Genomic DNA, 16128 nt, shown 5'->3' on the forward strand with positions numbered 1-16128 from the left:
AACAAACAAACAAAATCCCTCAAGTGATTAGTATTTAAATGAAGCATTTCTTTTAGAGCCAGGTACACAGTCGGAGCTCAGTGTTCACTTCTGCACACATGGGCGTGACTCTACTGCTTCCAGATTTAGAGGCTGCTTGTGAGCCAAAGTCCTCACAAATACATACACACAGTATCTGCTCAATAAACATCTGTTGAGTTAAAGGGAACCTTGACATTTCCACAAGAGTTAGAGGAAAGATTCCCTGTTTGCTTTTCTGAGTTATCTTCTTGAAAGTCCGTTTTCTCTTGCTGTACTGACCCAGCTAAAACACCAGTGGTGCAAATGAAAATTTGATGATTTGTTTTTTGGGGTTTTTTTTTTTGTTTTTTTGGTTTTTTGGTTTTTTTCTGAAAAGTCGGTTTCCCTACCTACCTTAGTCTGACTTTTCATTTAAGCCTTTTGTGCTTTGCAATTACTGGCTTTAAATATTATGCCATTGTTCACTTATGATATCTTAAGGAAGTCTACTTGACTTCAAAACCAGATCACTGCCTTTTAAAGTAAATACTAGAACTCAAGACAATTGCTAAAGGTCCTATGGGGTGGAGTCTTTGTATGAAACCAAATTTGTCTAATTCCACAGTATATTCTTTTTATTTTATGAGCCAGAGGGAGATATATCTCTGTAGTATCATCCTCAGAGGTAGAATGTGCCTTGCTTGCCTTCACAAACCATATTCTAGTACTCAAGCCTATTAGTATTAATCATGTAAGACTTTCTGGAGATGTCTTGAGTCAAATTTTGAAGGAAGGACTTTTTTTTGCTGGTCATCTCTTCAAATGTGTGATCTTTACCTCTTTTTGCTGTCAGTCTGCTTTGTTTTGAAGGTAGAACTCACCTTTCATTTCATTCTCTGCTTTCTAAAACTCTTCTTGATAAAATCTCTCTTCCAAGATTATTAATACTGTTTCTTACCCAATAGAGTCACTTTCTTTTTTTTTTTTTAAGATTTTATTTATTTATTTGGCAGAGATAGATCACAAGTAGGCAGAGGGGCAGGCAGAGAGAGAGAGAGGGAAACAGGCTCCCTGCAGAGCAGAGAGCCCAATGCGGGACTCGATCCCAGGACCCTGAGATCATGACCCGAGCTGAAGGCAGCAGCTTAACCCACTGAGCCACCCAGGTACCTCTAGAGTCGCTTTCTTTTACTCATCTTCCAGTGTCCCGCTCCCTCTCTGGAGCATCCTCAATAAGTCATTGTGTGGCTTTGGCTTTTGTTCCAGGCCAGGGAGCTCAGTCTCCCTTGGTAGCTCATTCCATTTTCTGACCTTTTAGAAGTCTTCCCTTATATTGAGCTGAAATGTGACTTGTCATCTCCAGTCCTGCCCTCTGAAGCTAACGAAGTCAGTCTTGTCTCTCATTAATATCACATCTGAAGATCACTTCTCCCACCTACCCTAACCCCTATGGTTTTACTTCCTTAGCTAAATGTCCTTGTTTCCTTGAACAACTCCAGTTACGGCTCTTAGTACCTTCACCAATCTCGAAGTAATCTTTCTAGAATTAAAAAAAAAAAAAATCTTTCCGGGCTCCTGGGTAGCTTGGTCAGTTAAGTGTGTGACTCTTGATTTCTGCTCAGGTCATGATCTCAGGGCCCCAATCTCAGGGTTGTGAGATTGAGCCCCACATCAGGCTCCACACTCAGCCTGGAGTCTGCTTGGAACTCTCTCCCTCTCTGTCAAAAAATAAAATGTTTTAAAAAAGAAGAAAATTTCTAGCAAAATAATGTTTTAAGCCTGATTGGTGTGTGTGTGTGTACTATGTCAGCTACTGTTCCTTCCATGGGGTCCCTTTGGTTTCCTCAGTCCTTCATTTAATGTGGTTTTGGGCACTTTCATCAAGTCACATTTCTATCAATGTGCTCTGTTTTAAAACCCCTTAAACTTCAGTGCCCAGACTTACCAGTGAATCTCCAGGTGTGTCTCAAATATTGCAAGATTATGCAGGACTTCTTTTTCTTCTCTTTCCTCCTCCCCTTCTTCTTCTCTTTTCCTTTCTTTCTTTCTTTCTTTTTGAGGACAACCTATACTTCTCTTGGCTCTCAACACTTCTGCTAGTTCCTGTGATTTTTTTTTTTTTAAGATTTTATTTATTTATTTATTTGAGAGAGAGTGTGTGTGTGCAAGCACAAGCAGGGGGAGGGGCAGAGGGAGAAGGAGAAGCAGGCTCCTGGCGGGGGGGGGGGGGGGGGGGGGGGGGGGGGTCCTTGATCCCAGGACCTTGAAATCATGACCTGAGTTGAAGGTAGACTCTTAACCCACTGAGCCACCCAGGCACCCCTAGTCCCTGTGATTCTTGACAGACTACCTAACATGGCTCAAACTCATCTATAAGTTTTCCTAGTACCTGAGATAGGATTATCCAAGTGAGAAAACATGAACTCATCTAAGCCTCACTGTGAGTGCTCACAGTCTCTTCACTTCATAATATTTATTTTCCTTTTTCCAGTGTGAAAATGGTGCATGTTAAAGAAGATAAAATAATAGAGATACAGATCTTAGTGTATCTATTTTTAGTTTCTATTATACCAGTGGTCCCACAAGTAGCAATCCCAATATTTTACTTTTTCTTCTTGCTTCAAGTGTAATTTAAAACCTTCTGTGATCCAGACCTCTCCAAATCTGAATTCTGTATTTCCAGAATTAGACAGTGCCTGGAGATATGTTCTTCATCCATCCTAACCTAGACCGTAAGCTCCATGGGTGGTTGGTTCTGTTACGAGCCCTCAGCACATTTTTGGACATGGGCAACAAATGCTTAAATAAATTAACGAGTAAGTGTCTGAATTCCCAACATGATAAGTCCCATTGCCCTCTCCTAATTCCATAATCCTTGTACATAGCATTGTTTTCACTTTCACAGATTCTAAAACTTCATATATTCCCCGTTTCACATTAGGCTTTGAAATCTTGAAATTATCTTTGAACTTACCCTATTCTCAGTCATTTTATCCATTTAACCACCAAATTTTATTTTTGTCCACTGAAATTTCTTCATGTACCTTTTTCTCCTCCCTTTTCAGAATTCCCCTTTTGCAGTCTTCACCCTAGGCCGGCTTCTCTTTAAAGAACTGTAGAGAGATTGTTGAAATACCTCTCTAACTGGTCTCTGTCCTCCGTCTTCCTTCTGCATCTCTCAGTACGCCAACGGGTTTACCACTCTGGCCTGCATAGGCCACATTATGGCTCTCGTCGTGTTATTCTTCTGTTTAGCAAACAGGAGGCTCCCTTTACAATGAATCTTGCTCCCGACTTTCCGAGACATCCTCAGTGTCACCCACCTTCCCTAAGTATCTTACTTGCTGATATCACCTGTATGCATTCTTTGTTTTAGTTCACGTGAAATGAGCAGTGCCTTCACATACTGCCTTCCCTATGTCTACATCAGTGTGTATACATGTGGCTGTGAGAGTATATACTTTCAAGCTTCTCCCTCTTGGCCCTCCCTGGCCTTCTGCCTGTCCGAACCCTGCCTCAGGAGTCTGCCTTCCCCTAGGAAGCATGTGGTGACCACACTCAATTATGCTTTTCCTCTAGGAAAAAAAGTATCTAAATGTAATTATGCCCTGATTATTTTATGTATATAGTTTAGTGTCTCCAACCTGATTATACAGTCGAACCTTGAACAATATAGGTTTGAACTGCATACATCCACCTATGTGCAGGGTTTTTTTTGATAAATACCGTATAGTACTTTATCTTCTCTTATGTTCTTAACAGTGCATTTTAGCTTCCTTTATTATAAGAATACAGTATATAATACCTATAACATGCAAAATACATGTTAATCGACTGTTCATGTTATCGGTAAGGCTTCCAGTCAGCCGGAGGCTATTAGTAGCTAAGTTTTTGGAGAAACAAAAGCTATATGTGGATTTTCAACTGTGTGGGGGTCAGTGCCCCTAACCCCCATGCTGTTGAGCTGTAATTCCTCCGATTCTTTTTGTTCCCAACTATATGGCTCATAGCATGAAATAGGCACATAGTAGGTTTTATTTCATTTTTTTTTTTAAGATTTTATTTATTTATTTGACAGAGAGAGATCACAATTAGGCAGAGAGGCAGGTAGAGAGGAAGGGAAGCAGGCTCCTTGCTGAGCAAAGAGCCCGATGCCGGGCTTGATCCCAGGACCCCAGGACCCCAGGATCATGACCTGAGCTGAAGGCAGAGGCTTTAACCCACTGAGCCACCCAGGCACCCCACATAGTAGGTTTTAAATAAATAAAGATTGGTTTATTGTTTCTAACTCATAGCACATTAATGATCTCCCCATTCCTCACCTTTATTTAATGTTGTTCTTTAGGAATTGCTTCTACCCCCACCCCTACAGTCTTTGAAAGGACTAGTGGCTGCCAGCAGCAAAAGCCTGCAGCAAGCTCTATAGTCTCTCTTGACTGGAATACCAGTTTCCGTCAATGAAAGGCCCTTTCTCTAAGAACTTTTCAGTAATGATATATATATTTCCATATGGTCTGGGCATAGGGGAGCATTAACCTTTGGAACTGGGCTTGCAGAACTCTTTGCAACTGAATAGCTTTATTTATTTAGAATAGTTGTAGTTACTGAATGGAAATAAGGTTTCCAAACACCACATCCATATGCATGCGGTTCCAACTATACCCGGGGGAATTAGTTACCTGCAGTCTACCTTTGGCCAAAAGCCACTTTTCTTTAAGCCCATACTCTTGGCTGCCGACAGATATATCAAAATGCCTTTCCTGTCTCAGGACTAGGTGCAGGAAATCCCATGGTGCCCATAGGAGAAGGAAGGACAGGAAGCTAAAATAACATGAAAAATACTTAGAACTCTGGGGCGCCTGGGTGGCTCAGTGGGTTAAGCCTCTGCCTTCGGCTCAGGTCATGATCTCAGGGTCCTGGGATAGAGCCCCGCATTGGGCTGTCTGCTCGGCGGGAGCCTGCTTCCCCCTCCCCCTTGGCCTGTCTCTCTGCCTGCTTGTGACCTCTCTCTCTGTGTCAAATATATAAAATCTTTAAAAAAAAAAAAAAATACTTAGAACTGTGTTGCTACAAGTCAGATGGCAGATAGTTCTTCTAATTAAGTTGCTTTTTGGGGTCCCCATAGCAACCCTGTCCAGGTATTTTTCCTGAGTTAGCTACTGAAAAATTAGTAAGTCATATAGTATGCTAGACATTATGTTAAGGACATGATGCTTGCTTTTAACCTTAGAGTTTATAAAGGCTTAAATCACCAGCAGGACAAGGCAACGTCTGGAGCAGTAGATCCTCAAGAACCTCACAAACCAAAATATTCCCCAGTTCCATTAACTCATTCTACAACCGTGCCTCTTAAGTGTCACATACAATGTTAGACATTCAGGATATAGTAGTAAACAAGAAGATATACTATTTGCCACATAATTTAGGCAATAACCATCTTTATCTGAATATTCTAAAGAAAATGCCCTTGTAAACCCCTATTTTACTTTATGCTTATCTCAGAACTTCATTAGTGATAATGATAATAATAAGCAAAAAGAAACCCCAGCAGACTGGTTCAAAAAACCTAAAAGAAATTTGCTTGAAAGGACCACAGTACATTTCAAAGTCACTTGTTATCAAATGAAGGAGCCTTATAGTTCTTTTAAGAAAGAATAACAGATTTCTCACGGTACTCCCAGCCTGACAACAGACCTTCCCACTTTCTGGAATAGAAAGTGAGATGGAAGATAGAGATGCCACCAGAGCTGAGAGAGATACTCTGGGTATAGGGATCAAAGCTTTATGTTGCCTTTAGCCTTGGTGGTCAGCCACTTTTCTCACCCCATGCCTCCCCAGAGACTAATACTGTACATTTCTAACATGAGTTCATACTCACTATGGTTACGGGTTTGGTCAATATGGAAGTGAGATTCCTGACCTTGGCCTTATTAGTACCATGTTTTAAATCACTGAAAAAAACAGAATTACCAACTGAAGGTTATTGGGATGACTTAACTAGGATAATGTAGACTGGCATTTTCTGAGCAACCAACCCCGAGCTCTCAGGTTGTCCAGTAGATATATTACAAAAGGAGGTATTCCATTTTATTTGTTTTTGTACCCTATCTACATCCGGAAAGTATTGGAAATGACTTTCATAAACACACACTATAAGATTCAGCCATTAATTCAAAATAGCAAAAGTTAAATAATAAAGTTTTTTTTTTTTTAAGGAAGGAAAGCATTCTATTAAGAAACTCAGACAAATTTTGCCCTAAATGTTATAGTCATCTAGGCATAGAAGGGAACATGTAAGGTTATATAACCTTTAATGTATAACAGTAGAAACACTGACTTCTCAAGAGAAAGAATTTTTCTAGGCCATTGTACTGGGAAACATCCATGGAAGTCTTTACATAAGAAACGTGAGCAACATAACAAATAATGTCTTCATAACCGTTTTAGGAAAATATTACACTACTCCATCACTATTTCTTTTACACTGGCCATTAGTGAAAATAAGAGCCTGAATGTAGAATTAGGATAATTACCCATTAAACAAGTCGTTGTTCAGATAAGGCAGTTAGACTGTATGGCCTGGACATGCAGCCATTTGCTGTTTGAATAAAACTTCAAGGATCTCACATATTCAGTAAATAACATCATAATAAATTTTACCTTTGCCATCCGTGTCTTATATTTAAAGCAAGTGGGTCTTTTTTTTTTCAGTAATATGTCTATAAAATAGCCATCCCCCTGCTCACTAGTGATACAGTAATCCGTGCCTGCCTGCCACCTTGCTGCTCCTGTTGTCCTTATCCAAGTTTTTGACAAAGCTACACAGCAAAGAGGACATTTTATTGTGCATTTTGAGGATGATGAGTGACATTTTTATGGGTGGTTATCGAATTTGCTCCCAGCAGAGCCAGAGCTGCTCAGACAGCAAGGTCGGAGTCCCTCAAGTACTGGAGTGAGTACTACGAAATCTTTAATGATCTGCGGGCGCTCAAATTTCAGGTACAGTGGTTGAGGAGAGCAATGGTTCTGATGAGATGGAGAATTCGGATGAAACAAAAATGTCTGAAGAGATACTGGCTTTGGTGGACGAATTTCAACAGGCATGGCCCCTGGAAGGCTTTGGGGGAGCCCTGGAGATGAAAGGGCGGCGTCTGGACTTGCAGGGGATACGAGTGCTAAAGAAGGGTCCCCAGGATGGAGTGGCCAGAAGCTCTTGCTACGGAGACTGCAGAAGTGAAGATGATGAAGCCACAGAATGGGTGAGAGTTGGCCAAGTCCGTTCACACCAAACCATAGCCCAGGTCTTGGTGGGGGTGGGGGCTTCCACATTCACAGAGTGTGATGTCTCTCTTGGGGGTGTGGCGCCACTTTACTCCACCTTCCGTTCAGCCCTTGAGTGGGCCTTGTACTGAGGAACATTTCCCTTTACTTCCGTCTGTCTCGCTAGCTCTTCCAGGAGGCAGATGAAGTGGGAGCCTGTCCAGCCTGCATGCCTGCAACCGCCCAGCTCAGACATCTTCATTTTCAGTTTCCTCTATACACCCTTCAGGGCTAAGCTATTTGTTCATTTTACTAAATGTTTTTCATTTAGACCTGTAAGAATGAAACAGAACTCTAGAATAGGACTGGTTACTCTTTCGTTTTTAGAAAAAGAGAGCTCAAGTCGGGGGTAGGGTGGGGAGGAGGCAGAGAGGGACAGGGAGGGAGGGAATCTTAAGCAGGTTCTTTGCTCAGTGTGAAATCCAGTGCAGAACTCAATCGCACAGCCCTGAGATTCTGTCAAAACACTTAACCAGCTGAGCCACCCAGGCGCCCCAGCACTGGTTACCTTTTTGCTGTTGTTTCAGGGGTACAGGTCTGTGAATCATCAGTCTTACACAACTCACAGCCCTCACCATAGCACGTACCCTTCCCAGTGTCCATTACCCTGCCACCCCATCCCTCCCACCAGTTCTCTTCTCCAGCAACCCTTGGAGACCAAGAGTCTCTTACAGTTTGTTTCTCTCCCTGGCTTCATTTTCCCCTCCCTTCCCCTATAATCTTCTTGTCTTATTTCTCTAATTCCTCAAATCAGTGAGATCATATGATAATTATCCCTCTCTGGTAGACTTCTTTTTTTTAATTTAATTTTATTTATTTATTTGACAGAGAGAGAGATCACAAGTAGGCAGAGCAGGAGGTGGGGGGGTGGGGGGAAGCAGATTCCCCACCCAGCAGAGAACCTGATGCAGGGCTCAATCCCAGGACCCTGAGATCATGACCCGGGCTGAAGGCAGAGGCTCAACCCTCTGAGCCCTGGCGCCCCGACTTCTTTTACTTAGCATAGTAACCTCTAGTTCCATCCATGTTGTTGCAAATGGCAAGATTCCGGGTTTTTTTGATGGCTGCGTAGTATTCCATTGTGTATATCTATATACCACATCTTTATCCATTCCTCTGTTGATAGACATCTAGGCTCTTTCCGTAGTTTGGCTATGGTGGACATTGCTGCTATAAACATTGGGGTGCACGTGCCCCTTCAGATCACTACATTTGTATCTTTAGGGTAAATACCCAGTAGTGTGATTGCTGGGTCGGAGGGTAGTTCTATTTTCAACTTTTTGAGGAAACTCCATTCTGTTGTCTAGAGTGGCTGCCAGCTTGCATTCCCACCAACAGTGTAGGAGGGTTCCCCCTTCTCCGCATCCTCGCCAACACCTGTCATTTCCTGACTTGTTAATTTTAGTCATTCTGCCTAGTGTGAGGTGGTATCTCACTGTGGTTTTGATTTGTATTTCCATGATGCTGAGTGATGTTGAGCACTTTTTCATTTGTCTCTTAGCCATTTGGATGTTTTCTTTATAGAATTAGGACCGGTTACTCTTAAAACCCCCAATATCCACAGCCTTTACAGATTTGATAATTGGTCTAATTTGTCCCCAACATATTTCCATTTTCCAGATCACATTCCAGGTCAAACGTGTAAAGAAACCCAAAGGAGATCATAAGAAAACTCCTGGGAAAAAGGTAGAACAGAATCAAGCAGAAAATGTACATCGTTACCAAGCAAACTTGGAGATCACTGGCCCAAAGGTGGCATCTCCTGGGCCACAAGGTAAATTTGAATGTTTAATATGCCAGTTTCTTTTTTCAGATTGCACTGTCTCATTTCTTACTAAGGATGTGTTTGTGACTTGAAGGAGATCAGATGAGAGGGTAATGGGGCTTAGTGAATGAGGAAACAGTCGTTGGTATAAAAAGTTTGTTTTGATATTATTTGACTTCTTTACCATTGCCTGTCGGGCTTATATTCTTATCATCTTGAGCTTGAAGTCCTATTAATTCTCGATAGTCTAGTTTAATAGGATCACATGTGTCTTATAGGATGGTTGTGAGAACTGTAAGAATTATACATGTGAAGTGCTTTAAATGAACTGGCCACATAGGACTCAATAAATATTAACACTTAATATTTTATGTGTCTGATATCTCTTTAAGTATTGGATAAATGCTTTAGAACTGTGCCCAGGAAAAATGCATACACATCAGAATTTGTCATGTACTTTTAGGGTTCATAGTTGTCCTGAAGTGCTTCTTGGGACTCCAGGTTCAGGGCCATTGCCATGGGCCCAGTTGACTTTCTTTTCTAGCAATGAAATAGTGGTGATCAAATTTCTTTTATAAAGAATTTTTTTTAAAGGATATTTTCACTATTCTAGACTTCAAAAATTAACTTCATGAAAAGATTCTTATTTAATTTGGTATACTTAAAGCTGAAAGCAGGAGGCACATAATAAAATATAAAGAATAGGGTCAGTTTGGCTAAATCCCAGAGTGAACTGTTACTTAGAAAATACGAAGGGCACCAAAAAGGACATTTTGTCATGACTGGAGTTGACAGCATGTAGTAGCTGTACTATTTAAGGGTGGCATCGTGTGTTAACAAGCTACAGAAAGAAAGCAGCACTTCCTTTACTAGGTCTGTCTTCTGTAGCAAGGGGAAGGGTGTTCAAAATGTAAAACATCATTATGGAAATGAAAATTCCATTAAATAGTAAATGTAATAAAATCATAAAAGTAGAAAATTTAGATGAATATTTATGTACTTTTCCAATGGGAAAAGACTTTCTAAGGCAGAGAGAAAAAGAAAAAAATAATGATGGCATCAGAAGACACCATAAAGTAGGCAGAGGACTGAAACAAAGTATTTTTGCAGGATATTTATATTTTTACAGACTCGGTGATAAGCACAAAGTATCAGTATCATTTAAAGAACACCTACAGGGGCTACAGGGCAACCTGGCTGGCTTAAGTCAGTTGAGCACCTGACGTCAGCTCAAGTCATGATCTCAGGGTCCTGGGATCGAGCCCCCCCTTAGGCTCCCTGATCAGTGAGGAGTCTGCTTCTCCCACTCCCGCTGCCCCTCCCTGCTTGTGTGCTCTTCTCTCTTTCTCTCTCTCATATAAATAGATAAAATCTTTTAAAAAAATAAAATAACACCTACAAATCAGTATGAAAACACAGCATTTCAGTGAGTTGTGCGCAAGTACGGAGACAGTTCCCCAGATAACACACATACAGTTGGCCACTGAACATGTGATGAAATGTTCAGCCTCACTAGCAATCAAAGAGACATAAACACAAACAGCGACATGCCATCTTTGCTCCTCAAACTGTCTTTAAACTTGTAATACACAGAGTTAATGAGATCAATTAGGGGATCATTTGACCATATAGATCAGAAAATTTAAAAATAAACCAATAATTTTACTTCCAATAATTTACCCTAAGTAAATCATTTTATAGATGCCAAAGACAGAAGTGGCAAGATTGATCATGGGGCCGCTTATCATAATAAAAAAATTATAAACCACCTAAATGCTGGTAATTGCCCAAATAAATTACAGAACGTCCATGCCATGTACTGTGCAGCCAAGATGCCTGTAATCTAGTAAGTGAACCAAAGTGGTTTATAACATAGCAGGTAGAACACTTCAATTTTTGTAAGGTAGTAGATATACTGTATTATGACTATACTTGTTCACATTTCTGCATCTGCAGCTGAGGTGTATCTTACAGCTGATCATATTTTAAATAATAATTGGCTGTGTTTTTCTTTCTTATACCATATAAAATAGTGTTTATGACCTCTTAGATTTGATAAAAGAAGCTAAAATAAGTGTGTAGAAACAAGTATAGAAGAGAATATACCAAAGTGTAAGTGGTCCTTTCTGGGTATTGATAGAGATATGGGTAATTTTTAATTTTCTTCTACATGCTTTTCCATTTTCTAAATATTTTATAATAAGCCTATATTGTTTTTACAAATAAAAAACTAAAAATTTCTTGTAAAAGTGAAAATTAAAGCTTGGTGTGGTTGAGATGACAGGAAAGCACTTAAGTGGTTTTAAATGTATTCAAGTGGGTGGGCCCACATAGTGCATTGAGTGTACTTGGCCAAGGACATCAGGGAACCTGCTTACTCTCAGTAACATGAAAAGTTCTAAGGCTTGGAAGAGATGACAGGTAGCCAGAGAGGTACAGTATCCTGGGTTTTCAAATAAATCTGGATTCTCTTCACTACTAGGAGAGAAGGTTCATGGTAAATCCTGACAAAGTTTGGGGGTTTTTTGTTTTTTTTTTAAGATTTTACTTATTTATTTGACAGAGATCACAGGTAGGCTGAGAGAAAGGAGGAAGCAGGCTCCCCGCTGAGCAGAGAGCCGGATGCGGGGCTCGATCCCAGGACCTTGGGATCATGACCTGAGCCGAAGGCAGAGGCTTTAACCCACTGAGCCACCCAGGTGCCCCAATCCTGACAAAGTTTTAAAGCAAATCCTAAAACAGATAGTTTGTGAGGCCATGGGGAAGAGTGGAGATCAATGGGGGCCACTGTAAATTTACTAAGAACTAGTAAAACTAATAATGCATAACTAATTTCACTTCCTTTTTTGAAGAGAGCTACCAGACTAGAAGACCAGGGAAGTGCTATAAATACAATGTAACTAGATTTCAGCAAAGCATTTAACAAAGTCTTTTAGGGGGCACCTAGGTGGCTTAGTCGTTAAGTGTCTACCTTTGGCTCAGGTCATGGTCCCAGAGTCCTGGGATTGAGCCCCACACAGGCTCCCTGCTCAGTGGAAAGCCTGCTTCTCCCTCTCCCTCTGCCTGTCCCCCTGTTTTTGTTCCCTCTCTTGCTGTCTCTCTGTCAAATAAATAAAATCTTAAAAAAAAAAAAGTAAATAAATAAATAAATAGAGTCTGTGAGGATATTCCAGTGAACAAGATGGGGAAATGTGGGCTCAGAGGCTCCCCATTGCCTATAGAATGAAGTCCAAACCTCCTCGTGTGGTGTACAAGCATCCAGCCTGTCTGTCCTTCACGCTGTTATTTTTCTGAACCAACCATGCTCTTATTTTACCTCCTTACCTTTGCATATGCTGCCCCCTCTGCCTGGCCTGCTCTCCTGCCACATCAGCAGCGCTAAAATATCACTCATCCTTACACTTCCGATGCCACGCGCCTTCCCTTCCTTGATACCTTCAGGCAGAATTAGTTGCTCTCACCTCCGTGCCGTCGTCCTGTCCTTTTCACTCTGGCAGTCATCCTTTCGTATCCTAGGATTTGTTCATGTTTACCTTCCTCCCTAGACTGTGAACTCAGGGGCAGGCCCCTTCTGTATTATTCCCCTGACTATTCCTAGTGCCTCAACACAGTTCCCATTTCTTTATGATAGATGCTCAATAAATGCTTTTCAAGTGAATTTCTTAAACATTACAGAAATAAAATAAGCTTTATTGGAAACTTACGGTTTAATTCTCTTAGTTATTCATTTAAACAGAGTTCATTTGAAACTCTTCCAAACTGTTCCATTTTACTTAAATCTAGAGCCCTGCTTATACCTCAGTTTTCTGTTATTGGCAAATTCCCACATTATAAGAAAAAGTTACACAGATGCAAAGTTCTCCTTCCTGTCCATTCATTCTATTGTAAGTCTTCCAGAAGTCCCTCATTCCAGACAAGACTTAGTTGGGGACTCAGTCTAAGTGAAGGGCCTGTACACAAAGGTAGTACCTGTGAAGGGTGTCAATTAACAGAGCTTTAAAAGCCCAGTATAGCTTTAAATAGCACGCTGATTGGAAGCATACATGTTGGACTCAGACCGATCTGGATCTGGATCCGAGCTCTGCTGTCCATTAGCCAAGTAACCTTGGGCAAGTCACCTGATCTCTCTGTGCCTCCATTTTCCCACCTGAGAAATGAGCTGTGGATATAAGGCACTTAGCACAGGACCTGAACACACAGTAAGTGCTCTGGAAATAAATGATAACCCATCATTATCACTGTTATTCCCCATCTGCTGCTTTTCTGTGCAGCAGTGGTTCTCTACCAGGAGTGATTTTGTCTTCCCAGGGCACATTTTGGTTGTCCCATCTGTGTGTGTGTGGCAGAGGGGGAATGGGGGGTGCTACTGGTTCTATAGGGGAGAAGCCAGGGATGCTCCTAGACATCCTCCAGTGCACAGGACAGCCCCACACAAAGCACCTCCCAGCCACAGTCAGTCCTGCGAGAATGGGAAACCATGCTTTAACCGTACATGCTCCTCCTAAGTTGGAGCTGTCTTTATAAAATCAAGATATAGAGGGGTAAAAATGAAACTTGGTAAGATGTTAACATCGAAGAATATCTTAGCTCTTATCTTCCGTTGATCAGTCTTAAATCCAGTGGACTCATTTATTTTTACTTCATCATCTGTCTTTGAACCCGAGACTTCACTCAGATAATCTTATTCCCTTTGCAGTGAATGACAAGATTCTAATTCTCTAAATGGTAAAAATCCTAAAGACTAGAAGAATGACTGGCACCTCCGAACATGCCAGCCTGGGTTAAGTAAGACACTGTGGGTTCTGTTCCTTTGCAGTCATGTGCATTGATGTCATACTTTCCTTCTAGGAAAAAAGCGTGACTACCAGAGTCTGGGATGGCCCAGCCCAGACGAGTGCCTCAAACTCCGCTGGGTAGAGCTGACTGCCATCGTGAGTACCTGGCTTGCAGTTTCTTCAAAAAACATTGAGTGAGTATCTTAAACCCCTTGCTCCTTTGTGGCATTTATGTACCAGTGAACCTCTTGGGCCTCTCTTGACTTCAGGGATGCCCTTCTTTGTCAGCAGCTATTAGAGGAGTCGTCCTTTTTAGGCTTAGAGTTTCTGAGGATGACCATTGCTGACCACAGGCCACAGGTGGACGCAGTCCATTGTACTGAAGCAGTGAACGTGCCCTCCCTTCTTAGGGCCTTCCCCCACACTTTGTAAGGTCTGCAGAAGTATGGAACTTACTTAGTTTGAGTTAAAGACTGGATCCCTCTTTATGGAAAAACCTGTGTTTCTGACATTGTGTACTTAAAAAGGGAGCCAGAGCATATCTAGATTTACAAACACTTACCAAGACACAGGCTGAGCCAAGTTGCCCCTCCGGTAACTGAGTTTTCCTCCTTGGATACTCATTCTCTTTTGCTGGCTCCTTCTCTGCCCTTTAAATGTTGGTGTTCCCCAAGATTTACCTCTAAGCCTTCTTACCTTAGAATCACTCGGAGTCAGACTGATGTACTCCCAGAACTTCTGTCACCCCCAATATATTGACAGCTCTTGAATTTGAATCTCTATACCAGATTTTTCTTCAAATCATCTGTCCAATTACTGACTTGGCCTCTCTGCCTAGATAGCTCTGAGACCCCTCAACCTCAGCAAAACCACACTCATTGTTTCCTTGTCTGCTCACCTTCCAAAAAATCGTTGTTCTGTGTGTTTTCTGTTTCTTATTCTTAGTAGATCGCTCCAGCAGTGCTTAGGCCAGAAAACTGGAAGTCGTCCTTAATGATCCCTTTCCCTTCACCCTCAGATCTGGTCTCTTACCCATTCTAACTACTTCCACCCTCTGAGTGTTTTTCAAAGCCATTGGCTTTTCTCCATCTCCATTGCTGTCCCCTTAAAGCAGTTCGTCATCATCTCCACTTCGCTCCGCTCAGTAGGCGCCTAGCGGGGCCGCGTGCTTTATTGACTCTTGACTCTATTCTGCCCCTTATCCCTACAGTACTCAGATTCCTTCCTCAAATACAAGTCAAATAATTCTTAAAATGCTCTACTAACTTCTTACTGCTCTTTACCGTGGTCCACAAAGCCCTTTGTGATCTGCCGCCGTGTGTCTTTCCATCCTCGCCACCCTCCCTCCTGTCGGGCCCTTGACACTGGTGTTGCTTTGCGTGGGGTGATGTTCTCGCCACCTGCTTCCCACCTGGTTCATTCACACCCTCGTCTTGACTTAAATCTTGGTTCCTTAGGGAATCCTTCACTAGCCACCTCCTTCCTCCATCAGCAGAGGGGGAAATACATACCTCCCCGTAGGGTACTGACATTGTACCTTGTTTTCGTCTTTTATAACATCTGTAATAACCGAGCCACTCACAAGACCACAAGCACCATAACAGCAGGGATTGGCGATGTCTTGTTAATTATTGTAACTCTGGTGTGTGACACGAAATGAATGAATGTTTGCCTAATACATTTTAGCTTTAAATAGCTAGAAATAAAATTTGGCCATGCCAGTTTACCATTTCAGCATATATGAGAATGTATAACATTTAGCCTGCACATAGCAGGAAAATGACCACTTTGGGTCTACAACAGGGAGTTACATGGATACACTGAACAGCTGTATCTGTTTAAAATGTACTGTCTAAACTTTGGGTCATTTTTCCTGTGGGGTGGGCTTCTGTGCATAAAGGGAAAATAAAAGATAGGAACCACTTGCGGGTATTTATCACTGAAAAGGGAATTTTACCCTAAAAAAAGAAATCATAGACTAAAGCCTGCCAGGTTCAAAACTTCCCAGTGAGAAAAAATGGCCAATGGCAGTGACCACACCAGACCCCATGGTGCATAGAAAGGAGGCAGCTTGAGTGGACCGGGAAATCACTGAGTTCAGGACTCTGATTCCAGCGCTGCTCCTTTGACCAGGGCTACAATCTCTGCTCATACGTTCAGCAAACAGTTATCTCCAGGCACTGGATTCTTGCACCTATAAAGTGAGATAGACTAGATCACCTCTGCTGTCTCTTCAGTCTGTGAGTCGTGGTTCCAGACAGTCCTGGT

General features: G+C 41.8%; 1 protein-coding gene across 3 annotated transcripts in view; it reads left to right on the forward strand.

Moving 5' to 3' along the window:
* The window catches only part of TTC17 (tetratricopeptide repeat domain 17), a 117554-nt gene that overhangs the window by 78124 nt on the left and 23302 nt on the right, over positions 1 to 16128 (forward strand). For all 3 annotated transcript variants that reach the window (XM_032360411.1, XM_032360412.1, XM_032360413.1), the window contains 3 exons: positions 7000 to 7259; positions 8941 to 9094; positions 13934 to 14054. In XM_032360411.1, the coding sequence (XP_032216302.1) occupies positions 7000 to 7259; positions 8941 to 9094; positions 13934 to 14054 (535 nt within the window). The remainder of the gene's footprint in view (positions 1 to 6999; positions 7260 to 8940; positions 9095 to 13933; positions 14055 to 16128) is intronic.

The sequence above is a fragment of the Mustela erminea genome, chromosome 9 (assembly GCF_009829155.1).
Source record: "Mustela erminea isolate mMusErm1 chromosome 9, mMusErm1.Pri, whole genome shotgun sequence".
Lineage (NCBI taxonomy): Eukaryota > Metazoa > Chordata > Mammalia > Carnivora > Mustelidae > Mustela > Mustela erminea.